General features: G+C 42.5%; 3 protein-coding genes across 4 annotated transcripts in view; 2 read left to right on the forward strand and 1 right to left on the reverse strand.

Annotated features, from left to right (window-relative positions):
• The window catches only part of tbc1d32 (TBC1 domain family, member 32), a 92,148-nt gene extending 87,035 nt beyond the window's left edge, over nt 1–5,113 (reverse strand). Inside the window, exons 1-5 of one of the 2 annotated variants that reach the window (XM_063223081.1) lie at nt 4,953–5,110; nt 3,978–4,169; nt 3,098–3,259; nt 1,616–1,793; nt 661–732 (exon numbers count right to left, since the gene is read on the reverse strand). In XM_063223081.1, the coding sequence (XP_063079151.1) occupies nt 661–732; nt 1,616–1,793; nt 3,098–3,259; nt 3,978–4,132 (567 nt within the window). In that variant the 5' untranslated portion in view covers nt 4,133–4,169; nt 4,953–5,110. Of the gene's footprint in view, nt 1–660; nt 733–1,615; nt 1,794–3,097; nt 3,260–3,977; nt 4,170–4,952 lie in introns of both variants that reach the window. The other variant, XM_063223080.1, reaches the window with a different exon arrangement.
• Nucleotides 5,114–5,872: 759 nt separating this feature from the next.
• On the forward strand, nt 5,873–10,293 carry hsdl1 (hydroxysteroid dehydrogenase like 1). Its single transcript, XM_063222368.1, has 4 exons — nt 5,873–6,302; nt 6,440–6,888; nt 7,917–8,144; nt 9,483–10,293. Exons 1-4 carry the CDS (start codon nt 6,080–6,082, stop codon nt 9,552–9,554), a joined length of 972 nt encoding a protein of 323 aa, XP_063078438.1. The 5' UTR covers nt 5,873–6,079; the 3' UTR covers nt 9,555–10,293.
• A 4,405-nt stretch (nt 10,294–14,698) lies between these two features.
• gja11 (gap junction protein, alpha 11) lies at nt 14,699–18,742 on the forward strand. The gene is made up of 4 exons (XM_063223082.1): nt 14,699–14,776; nt 15,113–15,229; nt 16,687–17,030; nt 17,391–18,742. The coding sequence occupies exons 3-4, from the start codon at nt 16,716–16,718 to the stop codon at nt 17,982–17,984; spliced, it is 909 nt and encodes a 302-aa protein (XP_063079152.1). The 5' UTR covers nt 14,699–14,776; nt 15,113–15,229; nt 16,687–16,715; the 3' UTR covers nt 17,985–18,742.
• Nucleotides 18,743–18,746: the final 4 nt, after the last annotated feature.

Below are 18,746 nucleotides of genomic sequence, written 5' to 3' on the forward strand. Positions count from 1 at the left end.
GATGCGGACCCAAACGCAATGTCATCTGGACCAAGGCAAAATCCATCTGTATTTAATATGTATAAATTATACATGAGATTTCGCTGCCATGCGATCTGTATTTCTGCGAAGCCAGTCTTATGACAAATAAAAGTATCATCACTATGACAACTCAGTGAGTGAGCAAGAGGCCAATGCGGCCAGCGAGTGAGGCTATTTTCTGCATCGGTCCGTTGCGACTTTTTTGGACCCTGGAAACATACGAAATTTGGCGAGTGGACCTTTTCAGTTGAGCACCCCTGCAATAGAGTATTATTCTGTGTTTAAAAATCTACCAGCGGCTTCAATATTTTACCAGCAATTGACTGGTGGCAGGTGCTAATTTTCAAGTCGATCATTTCTAAGTTCTATACCATACTTAAAACACTTATATTACATGTAATGTATAATCTATGTATTGAATTCTTGAAGTATACTATTCATAGCAGTGCTCACACATATACAGAGACACAGACAAAGATAAGACCTTGACCCCAGACAGTGATACTGGCAAAGCAGCTCTTTCAGGGGGAAAAAACACAAACTCACAGATAAGCAGTTTGATAAAAACACACACACACACTCACACACAAACACACACACACACACACACACACACACACACACACACACACACTGTACCTCTTTTGGCCTGCTGGGATCCAGCTTGTCAGCAATCACCTGCAGTTGTTCGTGCTTTATGAAGGCATAGCTCTGCAGTGGGGGGTTGAGGGTTCATAACAAGTCAGCATATACTACACACAGCTCTATGAAGACATAAAAACTACCACCAAGACAAAAGCCTGTACCAGCAGGCATGCACCATCCTTTTTACAAGATAATGTATAGCCTACTCTAATAACCGGTTCTTTTGGTGGAATTCATTAGGATAAAAGTAAAACATGGAAAATACTACATTATACCATTCATTTGTTAAGTGGAGCTGTTATGGTTACCATTCATGTGCACTGTCAAGTTGTTGGCATAATAAATTATGATAAAACTTTAGGACAGGTGTGGGGAAGTGTGTGCACATAGAATACAGGTGTGCACATAGAATACAAGGTGACTTGTGAAGGACTTGGACTTGGACTTGACTTGGCTTTGGTACGACTTGGACTTGGACTTGACTTGGTCGTATGTTGATTGACTTGACTTGTGTCGTAACTTGTGACTTGACTCGGACTTGATTGGAAGGACTTGAGACTTACTTGCGACTTGCAAATTAGTGAGTTGGTCCCATCTCTGGTGGGGACCATACGTCTCGAGGGCCGTTTGAGGCCTTTGAGGCCATTTTATCCGCCCCCCGATATAATTTCAATGTTATGCTTTTTTTATCCTCACATGAAATATGAAATATTTTGTAAAGGAATCTTAGAAATTACATTTACATTACATGGCGATCACTGGATATTGACATGGTCTCGGTTCAATGTTTTGGGGTTTTTTTTTCCACTGGATTAACAAAAAATCATAGGCATTGATTGTTCATTAATTACCAATTCCTAATTAATTAATGTGCATTAGCTGTGATTGTACCACCCGACTTCTGCTACTTTTTTTTTAAAGCCATTGAGCCATTAGCTGACTGCCTCACCTGGTTGAAGGAGGAGTCGCTGTCGGAGCAGTTGTCTGTGTAGTGGCTGCTGGACTTCTCGTGCTGGCTCTTCCTGTGCATCTCCTCCTTCTTCAGCTGGTCCTCCTCAAACTTGTTGATGAGCGACTCCACCACCACCATCATGGTGTTCTTCAGCGTCTGCATCATCTGCTTGTACCTGTACGATACGACATGCCGATATAATACTGTAGAATGGATGGGTACAAGGTAATAAGGTGTATATAGCAGGGGTGGGGAACCTATGTCGTGAGGAACATTTACGGCCCTTGAGGCCATCTTTTCCGGCCCTTGAGGCCGTCTCTTCCAGCCCCGGATATAATTTTAATGTTATGCAGTTTCACTTGAAATATGACAGTTTTATAAAGCAATCATAGAAATTAATGAATATAAATTTTCAGGAGACCTAGTGAAGGTGGGGTTTGTTTGTAGAAGGTGACCGCCTTCAATATAGGCTTCCTGGCTTGTGTTCATGGTATGGCCCTTGAAGGTCTTTATAAAATTTGAAGTGGCCCCTCGCATGAAAAAGGTTCCCCACTCCTTTTACATATACTGTATAAGATGCTGTGATAAGATGCAGTCTGTGCATTTGTTGAGGATACAAAGTGAACATCTGCGGCAGTCCAGCTCAGAATCAAACTGCTCATGCACTATGCATATTTTTCAAAGGTCAAGTGTTTTAAAAAGTTTGTATGAAAATTCCCATTAAAAAAGTTGCCAATTTTTAACAAATATCCCATTTCAAGAATTCTTAAATGTTATATCTGAATGAACACAGGTGTGGCCGAACCTTCACATCTTGTAACACTACTTTACAAAACAGCCACTGGTATCAGAGAGAATACAGGAAGAGTAAAATGCAAAAAATCTTTGGTATAGTTGTCACGTCTCTGCCAGTTTCAAGTTCCCAGTTTTAAGAAGGGAAAGGAACATCTGACTGATTCTGAATGTGAACTGGCTGAAAAGGAGTTGAATGACATGAATACCCCATACCAAAGGTGGGACAAAGTTATTAATTGGCAAGTCACAAGTACAGTAAGTCCCAAGTCCTACCCCTCAAGACCAATTTTGCCAAGTTAAGACTGAAGTCATCAAAATAGTGACTCGAGTCTGACTCGAGTTCAAGGGTGCGTTCCAATATGCGACCTTGCGTCCTCCACTTGCGCTTGTGGCCTCATACCAGGAAGTAATACGTTGTGATGACATCACTGACAACAGCATCATATTTCAATATCTTGCAAAAGCTCGATTGTAAAGTCATTTTCTCATTTGCAAACTGGATGGTGAATGAAGAATTGTCCCTCAAAAACTGTTGTGGCTAGGATAACAGAGGGAAACCTTAATTGTTTTCTCCACAGAGGCGAGGCATCAGCAAAACGTGAGGCCAAAAGCACAACTGGAAGACACGAGGTTGCATATTGGAATGCACCCCAAGTCAGTGGTCCACATCTCTGCTCCACATACTCTGCTGCCTCCCTGGTCTTCCTGGTGACCGCGTGCACGAGCGTGTCCTGCCCCGTGCCGATGGCATGGCCCTCTCCTCTGGCACAGCTGTCCGTCTCCTCGTCTATGACGGCCCCGAGGCTGCTCTCCACATACTGCCGCAAGTACCTCACAAACTCATAGCTGGACCAGAACACAGAGGAAAAAAATGGTTGAATGATTTGGGTAATATGTTCTTAGCAACGCACATCCTTAAGACTTCTTTCATATTGTTATTTTAGTGTTTTCTCATCACTTGGTCATTCTGATACTGTACTTAGGCATGCCATTACGTAAAGTAAACTTTTGAATTGGATTGAATCGAAATTGACAAACGCAAAGAAGGGAACAAACAAAAACAAGCACAGTCAGGGCTTTCAGAGCCAAAACAAATAAACCATCAGTTGGCGGGGACAAATTAAGAGCGGTCAAATGGGAGCTCTTCTTGGGCAATTTTAATTTAAAAAGGCAACCCGGAGCCAGAACTTTTATTGGCTGAAGATGTCAATACAATCTATCTGCCTGCTTGTTAATGAAAGAAGTTTTCCACAACAAGCAATTAAAACATGCCAGGATGACTTACAAAATACTGACTCAAATTAGTATTCCAGAATGTGTTACAAACAATCATTATTGACACAGTAAATTCACATTCTGTGCCAACAATGTGTATCAATATTGATTGTATCACACACACACACACACACACACACACACACACACACACACACACACACACACACACACACACACACACTAGACAGTGAAGTGAGCAATACATCATGTTGTACTTTGTAAACCTGAACAGTGAGTGCAACATCAACTCCATGCTGCAGGCGAAATGTCAGATAAAGATCCTCACTTGTGAAAGTTCTTGTCGGTCTCCTCCAGATGCAGCAGTATCTCCTCCGCATACTCCACAGACGGGGCTCCGGAGATGCGCTCCTTGGTGCTCCTCAGCAGCTGCCGCAGGAGCGACTGGAGCTCGGCCTCATCCTCTGCAGAGAACTGAGACATTGGTGCTCCAGTGATGGTAACGGAGTCGGTAGATGCTCTGCATTGAGAGTAGTAAATAGGGTCAAAGATAGACATGTTGTTTATGAAGATGTTTTTATGTTTATGAATTGTCATCTGCATGTTACTTTAGACGGTGCTATGGATGTGATGTTCATTTACTGGTTTAGAGCCACAACAGAGGTAGGCTATGGCCTTACCCCAGCTTAAAAACACAAGGTCTTTTTTTGGCTAAGAGCAAATGTTTAACCTGGCCGACTGTATTCAGCACAAATATTAGGTGAGTGCAACATGTGAGCAACATGTGGCTACAAGCTTCTGGAAACTTATGATACATTTCTGCTTATGATAAGCTAGTAGTGCCCAGTTACAGAGTGTGGCAATGAATGATGAAAGGGAACAGTTCCACTGATGCATTTGTGTTGCAACAAACCAAATAAGGATACTCCCATACATAATATAACAACAATATAATAATGCTTAACAACACTTCAGTAGCCTGCATGCACTGCACTCTAGCCATGCATTACGCACCCACCTTCCTAAATTGGAATCACAAGGCAATAGTTATCTTGCAAGTGCATGCAAACGTCATTTTAAACAGCATCTAGATTTGTCATAGCTGAGTTGTTAGCCAGCTAGTTACTGTGAAACTTGACCATCCATGTCAGTCATGCCAGTATAATGTTATAATGTCCCATAGAATACTGTGAACCTTCCGAAATATCTTTAAAACACGAACATAAGCGCATCAGCGCGCAAATACCAGTTTATTTAAGACAATACCATCTAAATATTTCCGAAATAGATGCCACTAGCTTACATGAAGTATCCTCCTCCTCTTGGGTTGACTGAAGTCGCTATGGAAACAGCAAAACACGTTGCATTGTGGGAATCTCATTTCTCCACACTTATGGAAAACATGGCATCTGAAAACACTTACAAACAGAAAAGACGCATTAAAATAAGGTAAATGCAAGTAGAATAAGTTTTCAGAACATATATCGCGGAATAAAAGTGAGTAACCGGATTAAAATGCAACTGTGTTGTCTACTACGAGTTTAAGTGGGCGTCACAAACACGTCACGTGGCTTAGCTGTCAAATCTCTTCCGGAATAGAGTTCTTCAGCGGAAGCGGAAGCATGTAGTAGATTGTAGTCTTTCATGTTAGCATTTAAGGACGTCCTGGTTCCTATCGGCTTCCGGCCTCCATTGGGAATGAATAGGGGTAAATTTCAAATAAGCTCCGAGTGCAAGCACGCGCTTAGCGAACCCCCGCAAACTGTCGAGGGTGTTAAAAATAGGCTGTAGGTATGACATGGTTGATCATTTTGTGTCAAACTTCGACATAAATACGATGTTGCGTCCATATGCTAAACCCGGAAGCTTTTGGCGACTACAGAAGCGGCGCCAGTATCTAACGGCATGTACGTGCGGAAGGTTGTACCCATGGCAACCAAAGGAAAGTATGTAGTTCGGAAGTTTTAATGATCAGAAAGGGGTTAGCAATATTGAATTATAATCGTCATGATTTAACATGTGAATACACCAACATGATGATACGATCCGTTCCACTAATGAGAAAGGGATGCGGGGACACGCTGATGTTCGTTGTTGCCGTGCAACTTATATTTTTGCCAAACCTGAATCTCTATGGCGTTTTGCAATGTAAAAAATCGCCATGGAACCGGTAGTCCAAACGCCGCATACAAGTTGACGTCAACGCTGAAGAGCTCTATAGGATGCGCAAACAAGATTAGTAGAAAACTGGAGCTGTTTGTGGTCAAATTTGCCTTTAATATAACAACCGGTGAAAGTAAAACTTTGAAAGGGTCTTCGCTGAAGTGTCTTCTTTGCTGAGAAAAGAAGTGTTTTACAAACAGTGCTTTATAACCTTGAAGATACGTTGTGTTTTCCTAGTTTACGAGTAAACCAAAACTCGTGACAGCTATGGCTGCGGTGGACAGTTTTCACCTTTTGTACAGAGAAATTGCGCGTTCCTGCAATTGTTATGTAGAGACATTAGCTCTGGTAGGTGCGTTGTACACAGCTAGTAAGGCCGTTATTGTAGCTCGAAACTCTTACCAGCTGCTTAGGCTTCATTTCATACCTCGACTAGCTAGGACTAGAAACCTTGTGGGGACGTATGGAGAATGGGCTGTCATTTATGGTGGTGAGCATTAATTCCAACAATAAACCTTTTTAACCTAAAGCTGATATTGGTTTCACATGTTTTCTGTGCCATCCCGTGATTTGGGACACTGTATAGGTAAGGTATAAACAAATGTTCTCTTTTGCTTTCTGACACAGGATCATCTGAGTCACTCACAATAGCATACGCTGAGGAGTTGGCCAGGCATGGCGTCAACATCATCCTCATCAGCCCAGACAGCAGAGGTCTGACCAGCACAGCCAAGGACCTCTCCGAGCTCTATGGCGTGGAGGCCATCCTGGTAGAAGCTGATTTTTGCCGTGGCCAGTCTGTCTGCAAACCCATTCAGGATGCCCTCAAGGACAGGGATGTTGGGTTTGTGGTGAACAGCCTGGACTCCTCCTCTCTGGACCTCTCTCAGGGTTTCACCAACTTGTCAGAGGGGAGTTTGTGGGAGGCGCTGAATAGGAGCGTCACTGCGGCCAGCCTGGTGACCCGCTTGGCCCTGCCCGGTATGGTGGAGAGGAGAAGAGGAGCCGTGGTGAACATCTCCTCCTGGGCATGCAGCCAGCCGGCCCCCAACAAGGCTGCCCTTGCAGCCTCCACAGTCAGTTGTTATTACAATGTTATTATGAATATCAGCACACACCCTCATGTAGGCTACACTTCGATTGAACCAAATTTACATGGCAACAATGTTTGGTAAAATCATTTTGATCAAGCAATTTTTGACGGGGTCAGGGGGAGAGAAAAAATACAAAAGCATAATTATAAGTTAATTTTCTTTACCACACTACTACTGTAGTTTGGTTTGGAAAAGTGCCTGCGCAATGTGTGATTTAGAGGCAGAGTGTGGAGTCTCTAATGGGTGCTGCATCCACTGTCTCTAACTTTACCTTACCTCATTCTCATTTTCAGCACCAACCCCTTTTCCACAATTCCAATCACACTATTCATTGCACTGAAAGTGCAGAGTCTGAGTTTTGAATTCTTAATACAGGCAGCAAGGACAATGACCGTCTGAACTTCCAAAAAACTAATTCAACTTAAATATTGCTTTAAGAGTTTGACTGTTGCATGAGTCATGAGTCATGCCTTGCCTGGATGGGGAAAAGACAAGGTCAGCCGTACATCAACGGTACGCTTTGCAGTTAAAAGTCTAGGCACAAATACTGCAGAATGCTTCTGGGAATTGAAGCCGGTTTAAAGCTTGCCTCGCATCTCACTTTCATTAATTTTGTGCGATCTCTATTATTATGAAGTGCTGTCTTCAGCTCTCAAACTTTCAATAGATTAGGAGCTGTCCTCGGTATCCTTTTGTCAAAGTTTGAGAGTGCTGCACCATCAAATAATTTGCTGTAATGGCATACACACACACACACACACACACACACACACACACACACACACACACACACACACACACACACACACACAGAGTCCAACTCATATCAGGCAAGCAAAGGATATAAAAACTCTTATTGTTGATTGTTTTATAAGAAATTGCATTTATTGACCCAGGTATAAAATAGTCACGGTCATCATTTATTCTTAACATTTTTCGAAAAAAAGAGCTCTTCAAGTTGTGCCTGTCCTTATTCTGCTTCTCCGCCTGTCTGTTTCCCCCCTCATCAGGCTTACTTGGACCACTTCAGCCGAGCGCTGCACCACGAGTTTGGCCCCCGGGGCATCTTCGTGCAAAGCCTGCTGCCGTGCCACGTGGGGCCCCAGGGCCCTGAGGAGGGACGATGGGCCATGGTCAGCAGCTGGCTGGTGCCCCCAGCCCAGGTCTACGCTCGGCACGCCGTCTCCACGCTGGGACTGTCCCACCGCACCACTGGCTACTGGCCTCACTCACTGCAGGTACAGTATACTGTAGTGGTGTGGATTGGCACTGCCCTCACGATCCGACTCGATCACGATCCGATCCGATTCGATTCTATGCGATTCGATACGATCCGCTTCAATTCTACAGTGCACTGCAATGCATTACATTTCTACTGAAAGCAAAGCAAATGTTTCATCAGTCATGATGAGGCAATACAAGTAGTCAGATACTGAGTAACAATGTATTGGCTGTTTTCTGGATCAGTCTGTATCAGTCTTGCAATGCTTTGAAGTACTTTTATTTAATTTAACATTCATTTGCTCTCGAAATATCCACGGAAGTAATTGAAACTTAAAAAAATTGCCGCATCGATCCTGGAACTTGCCGCATCGATCCTGGATCGTCCATGCCCTGCATTGGATTGGATCGCCGAATCGATCATTGTTGACACCACTAGTATACTGCCATGACAAACAGGAACACTATGTTTCCTGGCAAACTGAGAAAAAAGGCTTTCCTTTCTGGCCAGACAACTGTGTTGTAGGTGAAGTGGCGGTGACACTTCCATGTAATACTATTTTAAAATGGATTTAAAGTTATGAACACACAAAATAACGGAAAAAAACAACATTCATATGTCTTTTCACCACAAAAATGTAGTTCTTGCTGATATTACCATTTGTTCCTGAACCACTGCTTCATTAATAAGTGCAGTAACTACACGTCACTTACTGCATTTTAGCTTGTAAGATATAACCTCTTACAACTAAACAACTGCGGTAACATCCGTTTTTGTAGTTACTCCATTTTCAACGTGATTTTTCTCTGAAACGGGACATTATAAAGTCCATTGCCGGTATAAACTCAATTTTGACCAAATATGCAGTTACTGCGTTCTTGTTTGGTACAACAGTGTGGTGGCAGTTCTAGCCATTTGGGGCCCCTTGGACAAATATTGACATGGGGACCTCTCCAATTATATTTTGCTGGCCATTGCAGGGTTGACAGGGTGGACAGTTTTGAGTGGTGACACATTTCTGTAAAGGGAAACAAACAATCCTTTCAAGAGACAATACTATAAAAGTACAGTTTGAATATATTTTAGAGCTGTGTAATAAATTCTTTGTTTTTTCAGGTCATTAAATATAATTGATACACCCACTGCACCAAAATGTATCTACTGTACATTTCTATTCTATGCTATTATTTCTTGTCACAATCACAATGTTATCATTGTTGTTTTACTGAAATGTAGGGAATGTACATTTGTGATGGAGGGCATTCAAAAATTGTGCTTTCAACAAAAGGCTGTGGTTTCAGTATTGTTTTATTTAACCTTTTCCCATCTCCGTCCTTATTCTACCTCCCTACAGCTAGGACTGGTCAAGTGGATGCCAGCCTGGATGTGGATGTTTGGGTCTCGCATACTGGGCAGCACACCCTGATTCTCTTCAGTTTTCTCCTCAACTTATGGTGTGCTGGTGTGAGAAATGTACTTTTTTATTGACGTTTAAACCAAACATGAGATATGAAATATCTTAATTACATGCAGTGGTTGAAAAGTGGCATATCTCCTTAGATGTCAGACTAGATAGAACTTCAAAATGCACCAAAAAATCATTGGGATTGTATTACATGTATAGCATTATAAAATTAAATGTCTGCAGTCACAGCAAAACCACAAATGTATCATGCAAAATTGCCATTTGCATTCCTTGGGTATGATGGTATTTATTTCCTGTGTATACCATGAATTTGTCATGCAAAATTGCCATTTGCATTCCTTGGATGAGTGTGATGGTAGTTTATTTCCTGTGTTTGTGTGGGTTTGGACCCATGGTTGCTTGATTTGAGGTTTGAGGAAGAGTGTTTAACTCTTTAAACATCTTTTCAAAGAATGATCTAGTGGATTTTCTTTGGACTGACTATGGTTTCTTAAAGAAACTGTACTATTTAGGTTGGTTTGACTTGAATCATCTATACAGATTCAGTTGTGTTGTAAACAACTATGGAAAAATATATATTTATAGTTATGTGTGATGATGGAAAACTGGGATGATCAGAATGTCTGATGTATTATGAAATATTCATCACCAAATTCTTGGTGGTTTTGGAAAGTAAATCAATCATTTCAGTGCTGCTGTAATTGATTCATGGAGAACTTCAATAAACATTTTGCCTTTATGTGTGTCATCAATGTACCTTTGTTTTCTAAAACTGGATTTTTAAAGGTGTGGTGTACATCAATAACAATATATGATGAAAATTCCACCATCCCTATTGTGTTGGTTAAAGTCCTGAAAAACATGTGTTTAAAGTACAGAAGCATATTTCAGAAGGTACCCTGTGGAATGATTGGCAGATGTCTTCCCTTCTCTCTTCTTCGCTGAGATTTAATCCCTCCTGCTCATCCACCATATCCTCCCCTTATTTGGTCACGCTTTACAATGACATGGACATCATCATACATGTCATCCGCTAAAAGCATCTCGGGCACTGCCGCTACTATGTCAACTACAGCTCCAGGAAACTTTATTAGAATAGCATGAAAAAGTTGATTTATTTCCAAAATTCCATCAATAATGTCAAACTGTCATGGATTATAGATTCATGGCCCAGTTTGTTAACTATTCCAATCATTAAATTGTTTATTTTTCATTTTTTGGTCTTCCAGCTCAAAAAACCCATGAATTGGGGAATTCGCATCATTAGAATATTGTAATAAAATCACAATTTTCTTCATCAAAATTCAGGTCACATCAAATCAGTTGAAATTTGGTACTTTCTACATAACATGCAATGTTCAATACTTGGTTAGGACTCTCTCTGTCTTCATAACGGCCATGATGCGCTTAACATTGAAGTCAATGGCAGAAACTGTGCATGGGAGTTATGGAAGCCCAGATATCCTTGATGCTTTGCTGCCAGCTGTTCTTGTTTGTTGACATTTTCTGACAATTCTAAATCACCAGAAATGAAACCCCATTGAAAATGAATGGGGTTTTATTTCTGGTGAGTTAGAATTAGACTGGTGAGTTAACACCAAAATGTAGCATGGAAATCTACGGGTATACACTCGCCTCCAAAAGAGTTGTCGCCTACCCATCTGTTTGGATAACAGCTAATAACCTGACTTTCAATTAATCACTTGGCTTCAGAAGTCACTCATATGAAAGCTACAACCCTCTCGAATGAAAATGAATGTACAAAAATAAATTTCATGCACCAACGAAAGATTGACCCTTTATTGAACACAGACAGGGCATATTTTCACAAGACAAAAGTTTTGTCGCCTATCGAACATAATGTGAAAATGAGCAGATAAGTCACTTCAAAACACTTCAAATACGCAGATTGGGTGTCATACTTAATCACTGAATCACTCTCACCTCTCCAGAAAATCAACGTTGGCCTTAGGTGTATGTTTAGGGTCATTGTAATCATGGAAAGCAACACAATGCAAATCAATGGAGTTCAATGAGAGATGGTGACATATTCGCTATTCGTAGAGCAATACATGTTTAACTTCATGATTTAATCAATGATAAAAGCCCTCAAACACCTGCAGCATGCATGCAGCTCCTCATAAGAGCTGTATCTGTACCATGTTTCACTTTATGCACCATTTCTCTTTTTTCATATTCTTCATCTCCAACACCATATAGTTTTGATGCTATCAGTTCTAAAATGGTTGATCTTGGGATCTTGACTTCAGAGTATGAGTCCCATTAGCCTTCATGTTTGTCAGAATTAGGCCTGACATACTCTTGGCTGGCTTTTTTGAGACAGGAAAGTGGGAGAGACTTCTTTGGTGTTAAAGGTGAAGAATTTGGAAAAAATACATGGTGCCTGAAGTCAAACATGGGAGGGATACAGCTCTTATGTGGAGCTGCATGCATGCTGCTGATGTGTGAGGGCTTTTATCATTGATTACATCATGAAGTTAAAAATGTATTGCTCTACGAATAGCAAATATGTCACCATCTCTCATTGAACTCCATTGATTTTCATTGTGTTGCTTTCCATGATTACAATGACCCTAAACATACACCTAAGGCCAAAGTTGATTTTCTGGAGAGGTGTGAGTGAATCAGTGATTAAGTATGACACCCGATCTGCGTATTTGAAGTGTTTTGAAGTGACTTATCTGCTCATTTTCACATTATGTTCGATAGGCGACAAAACTTTTGTCTTGTCAAAATCTGCCCTGTCTGTGTTCATTAAAGGGTCAATCTTTCTTTGGTGCATGAAGTTTATTTTTGTACATTCATTTTCATTCGAGAGGGTTGTAGCTTTCATATGAGTGACTTCTGAAGCCAAGTGATTAATTGAAAGTCAGGTTATTAGCTGTTATTCCAAACAGATGGGTAGGTGACAACTCTTTTGGAGGCGAGTGTATTGAAGAGTGAAGTGTGGGACACCAGGTCAACAAACAAGAACAGCTGACAGCAAAGCATCAAGGATATCTGGGCTTCCATAAGTCCCATGTACAGTTTCTGCCATTGACTTCAGTGTTAAACGCATCATGGCATTGATTAAGACAGAGAGAGTCCTAACCAAGTATTGAACATTGCATGTTATGTAGAAAGTACCAAATTTCAACTGATTTGATGTGAACCGAATTTTGATGAAGAAAATTGTGATTTTATTACAATATTCTAATGATGTGAATTCCCCAATTCATGGGTTTTTTGAGTTGGAAGGCCAAAATATGTAAAAAGAAAAAATTGAATGATAGGAATAGATAAACTGGGCCATGAATTTACAATCCATGACAGTTTAACCTTATTGATGGAATTATGGAAATAAATCAACTTTTTCATGCTATTCTAATAAAGTGGCCTGGAGCTGTATATGCTTACTGTACACCAAGCACTCAGAAGGGAGAACTAATGAAAATGCAGTTTGGAAATATGACAGTTACCATGTCTCCCGGGCCTTTGTTTGGTCGGAGGAATAGTATGAGGCAGAGCTGCATATTTTCATGTGTTTAATGATACAAAAACAAAAGACCTTGGTAAAACTTTGATAATGCCGATAACATGGCACTTGTTCATGATCTGGAAATTGTAGGGTTTTCAGTGACACTTTCTATGAAGCCCATATCTACAGCGCATTTATGGGCACATTTATAACAATGTATAATGCACATCATAATTAATCATAGCGCAATGTGACAGTTACGAGCACTCAAAACACCCTTAGATTGAATGCATTATAAGGTAGATTTACTGTTAGGAACACCACCTACAGCTTAACTTGTCCAAGATAGAGCTCCCACGGATCACGGCTAAAGAGTCAATCTGTCACATCTAGGCTACTTCAAAATGGGCTCCCCTGCTAGCCCGAACAAAGCCACCAAAAACCATGATTAATGACCAGCTGTCATTCTCTAACCACATCACACCAGTCACCCTGGCCTGCCGATTTGAGTATCAAGACCCTCTCTGACCCAATATGCTACGCCAGTGGTTCTCAAACTTTTTGTGTGAAGAACCGCCCGAGAAGATATTGAGCTCTCCGAGTACCACCTTGACAACCAACATAATATCGCAGCAAAGGCTTTCCATATTCACTTTTGCCAGTCAATACAGGAGAGGTTCATAACGGCATCAACAGCTAGGTCACATTCAGTGCCAGTTTGTTTTTAAATTTCTTGCTTGCCTAGTATTATTCTGCATTATGTTTTCAGATTCATACAGTTCAATATTACAAAATGTGAGACCAAAGAGACATTTTTGACTGCAACAACTTAATGAGCCTTCTAATCAATGCACAAAAAATGAATTCTTCCAAGTACCACCAGAGATGTCTCAAGTACCACCAGTGGTACGCGTACCACAGTTTGAGCACCACTGTGCTACGCAATGACTGGTTCAGGCCGCAGCCATGTCCTGCGTTTACTGCAACTCTCAAATGGCAGGTCTACCTGCTTGTCCATTAAAACCACTGCAGATGGTCTAGAACAGTGGTTCCCAACCTATGGGTCGGGACCCCCCTTATGGGTCGCCAAAGATCCACAGGGGGTCGTGGAGCCCTCTTGATTTTAAGGGGTTTCGTTTTAAATATATATAGCCCATGTTGAATAAAAGACAAAGCATTTAACTAATAAATGCATAGACGCAACAAACTGTAAGTGCTACATTAAACATTTATTCTATACTTGACCAAAGACGAATTGAGGAATAAAATAACTAAAATAAGTTTTCGCAGGAAACGGTGGGCATCTTGTGACTCCGTCTCGTGCGGGCGCTCGCGTGGTTGGGTCACCAAAGCTTACAATAGTAAAAACATGGGTCCCTTAAGAAAAAGGTTGGGAACCACTGCTCTAGAATGTGGCAGCATAATTCACTTAGCCCAAAAGGACCAATGTTACTCCACTATTCATCGAGTTGCACTGGCTACCACTATCACTGCCCCGGAACAAGCACAAGGCCATAACCCTTGCCTTCAAAACCACTGCAGGAGCAGCTCCATCTTATCTGAAGGACATACGAACTCCTTATGTTCCTGGAAGAAAACTACGCTCCTCCAACTCAAACTATCTGGCCCTGTCATCTGCTCCCTCTAAGCAATCCCATTCAAGACTGTCCTTGTTCCTCAGAGGGGGAACAATCTCCCAGACGCAGCAAGACCAGGCACATCTCTCTCAACCTCCAAGAAGCAAGTAAAGACTCTTCTCATGGTGTGTGTGTGTGCGTGTGTGTGTGTGTGTGTGTGTGTGTGTGTGTGTGTGTGTGTGTGTGTGTGTGTGTGTGTGTGTGTGTGTGTGTGTGTGTGTGTGCACTTAACCCTGTGCTAATGTACTTTTGAGGGAAAAAAAACTACAGTAACACTTAGCATCTGCACTTGTTGTTCTGTATATTTCCTGTGCTGTTTGTATCTGCTAGCGATGTTGGCTATGATTATGTCCTTGATTGTAAGTCTCTTTGGTTAAAAAGTGTCTGCCAAATGCAATGTAATGTACTGTAATGTAATGTAATGTACTACTGTTATGTTGCAGCTGGCCTGGCACCCAGGCAAGAGCAGTAGGCAATAGTTTGTCCCAAACATCCTTGAGGTCTTGTTGCCACGTTGAGCCAGCCGGAACCCAGACCTGTATTCTACTTTTCTCCCTCTGGTAAGCTTAACTTGGCAAGTATACAAAGTATTTTAACAGCAAGAGACTAATTTAATGATGCATTAAATTTTGCATATCTCAGTAATAGAACTTCATTTGCCGTTCAAGTAATCCCTATAATGCTTGAAAAGTGTTTTGAGCAAACATACTGTGATTGGTCAACGACACATTGATTATACTGTTGTTGTATAATGTTATTATTATCTAGTAATTTTAGTGATTTTGGTATTATAGTGATTTGTACGCTTGAATGAATGTGCGAACATGGTGAAAGTATGAAAGTAATGCAATTTTTTTGCATAATTAAAACATCTAAAAGGGAAGCAAATAAGACATTTCAGCGAAAATAAACTTCAAGCTGCATCACTTAACTTTTGGCAAAAGGATTAAAGCCCTCAAATTATATCCTGTTGTAGTACCGTCAGCAAATCTGTCAAGTGCTAAATGGACTGGGTAGTCAGGAATGTAAATATAGTGTCATGCAACCTAATTTAAAATGTCCTTTTTGATGATGATAGGGTTTTTTTATTAATTAAATTGGCTGTGAAATAGGTTCAAACTTAGTAATGACTTGGCAGTCTCTGTGAAGTTGGAGATAGTGTTAGCATGTTTGGGTTTCGGAAGCCTTGATTTACACCAGACTTGGAACGAACTGTTCTGGAAAAAAAAGAGATAGTCGTGAATCCCTGTTTCATCAATCAGTGGATTTGTGTAGCCACAAGGACCTGATATTGCCATCCTTGAAGTGCCAAACTTCAACAAAGGAAACAGAAAGGAGATCGAAGGTCACTGTGATCCCAATTCCCATCCCATTATTTGTCAAAATCTCATTCTGTGTCGTCTTTCTGCACATGTCTGTCTATCTACTTCATGTCTCCCTCTCCTCCTCTTCTGTCTGCCTCTCTGTACAGCAGTATGTAGTAGTGGTGGTGGTGGTGTCACTGGCCTACTGTACAGCAGTATGTAGTGGTGGTGGTGGTGGTGGTGGTGTCACTGGCCTACTGTACAGCAGTATGTAGTAGTGGTGGTGGTGGTGGTGGTGGTGGTGGTGGTGTCATTGGCCTACTGTACAGCAGTATGTGGTGGTGGTGGTGGTGGTGGTGGCCTACTGTACAGCAGTATGTGGTGGTGGTGGTGGTGGTGTGACTAGCCTACTGTACAGCAGTATGTGGTGGTGGTGGTGGTGGTGGTGGCCTACTGTACAGCAGTATGTGGTGGTGGTGGTGGTGGAGGTGGTGTGACTGGTCTACTGTACAGCAGTATGTGGTGGTGGTGGTGGTGGTGGTGGTCACTGGCCTACTGTACAGCAGTATGTAGTGGTGGTGGTGGTGGTGGTGGTGGTGTCACTGGCCTACTGTACAGCAGTATGTCAAAATCTCATTTTCTGCACGTCTGTATCTACTTGATGTCTCCCTCTCCTCCTCTTCTGTCTGCCTGTCTTCTCAAACACCCTCCAGTCTCCTCCAAAATTCAACCCTCAGTGAAAATGGGTGAGTGGGACCTGCTCGGCCGGCTGCTGGACAAAGTGCAGTCCCATTCCACCGTCATCGGCAAGATCTGGCTGAGCGTGCTGTTCGTCTTCCGCATCCTGGTGCTGGGCACCGGCGCGGAGAACGTGTGGGGCGATGAGCAGTCGGACTTTGTGTGCAACACCGAGCAGCCGGGCTGCGAGAACGTGTGCTACGACGACGCGTTCCCCATCTCGCACGTGCGCTACTGGACGCTGCAGATCCTGATGGTGTCCACGCCCACGCTGGTCTACCTCGGCCACGTGGTCCACGTGGTGCACGGCGAGAAGAAGGTTTGTTGCACTTCAATGGTGCATTCTTTTGAAACTCGGATTGTCCGAACCCAGACCTCCGCCTCGGGAAAGTGCAAAAGAACGGGTACTCAACTCTGGGTTCTGAAACTCAAACTCAGAGCACTTCGGTGTACTCCGCATTTGTTTGACATTAGTGTTTTCAGACACTTGTCTGGTTGTCGGGAGAACAACCTCGGGTCGACCGACAGCCGAGTTTCAAAAGAATGAGCCATAAGTGGGGGGCTGGGTGGGGTCAAGCACTGGTGTCACTTTTACCTCTTATTCACTTTACTTGATTTGCACCCCAAACACAATTTCGTTGCCTTTTGACAATGACAATACAACTTTTGAATCTTAAAGGTGCGCGCCCGCATGAGCAAGCGGCTGTCCGACCAGCAGGTCGAGCAGTTCCTGCTGAAGAGCTACAAGGTGCCCAAGTACAGCCAGGATGACGGGAAGGTGAGCATCCGCGGACGGCTGCTCCGGAGCTACATCATCAGCCTGTTCTTCAAGATCCTGCTGGAGGTGGGCTTCATCGCGGGCCAGTACTACCTCTACGGCTTCACCCTGCAGGCCCGCTACGTCTGCAGCAAGTTCCCCTGCCCGCACAAGGTAGACTGCTTCCTGTCCAGGCCCACGGAGAAGTCGGTGTTCATCTGGTTCATGCTGGTGGTGGCCTGCGTCTCGCTGCTCCTGAACGTGGTGGAGATGGGCTACCTGACCGTCAAGAAGGTCAAGGAGTGTCTGAACCGCCGGCAGGACTACACAGTCACGCCGGTCACGCCCGTAATGCTGCAGCCGGACCTCAAGGCCAAGGAGCAGCAGGCCATCGACAACTGGCTGAACAGGGAGGCGGAGCTGCACAAGAAGAAAGAGAAGAAGGAGCAGGTGACGAGGAGCACGGTGTCAGAGGACCACCACAGCAGCACCGCCATGGAGGAGGTGCACATCTGACGTGATGTTTTGGCTTTGAAGCCAACGACTGTATATTAGTATAGAGTGCTCACCAAGGTTCCATCATATTCAGTAAGACGCTGTTTACACGTATATGGTCTCGGCCTCTCATTTACACATAAACAAATTTTAGAAATCTTCATTACAATCTCAGGTTTTAAAAAATATTCCCTTTAGCGGGCTAAAATGCACCTGTCCACATGCAGTGTTTATATGTAAACAGATTTTTTTTTTTAAATCTGCATAAAAAAATATCCATATTCTTTTTAATATAAGTGTAAACGGTGTCTTAAACAGATTTGCATTTTCTTTGAAGCATCAATTTTACATCTGAAAAGCAAATTATGGTTATAATTGCTAATCAGAATCATATGAAGGTACAGTTGGCCTACTCAATATCAGGGTGGGACATAGTATCAAATGGTCGGTGTCCTTAAAACGTACAGTAACTGTGTGAGCCAGCCAGCCATCCAGGGCAGCCTTTGTAAACACCAAAGGCTCCCATGCCTGCACCCGGGTCAGTGTAAACAATGTCTGAGAGAGGTCGCGTGCCTGACTCGAGTGTTTGAACACATGTCCACAGGCTCATGTCTCTGCTAGTGGCACTTGAGAGTATTGTTAACACAAGCTGTTGTTTCATCTTTTGCAGGTGGCATAAAAGTAGTCATTGCTGTCTTTGAGTCCTTGTTTACTAATCAGCGGGCATGTTTGGGTGGTTCAACAATGTTGTAATTTTTAAAATAAAAAAAACATAATTTGATT

This window comes from Engraulis encrasicolus, chromosome 18 (assembly GCF_034702125.1).
Source record: "Engraulis encrasicolus isolate BLACKSEA-1 chromosome 18, IST_EnEncr_1.0, whole genome shotgun sequence".
NCBI lineage: Eukaryota > Metazoa > Chordata > Actinopteri > Clupeiformes > Engraulidae > Engraulis > Engraulis encrasicolus.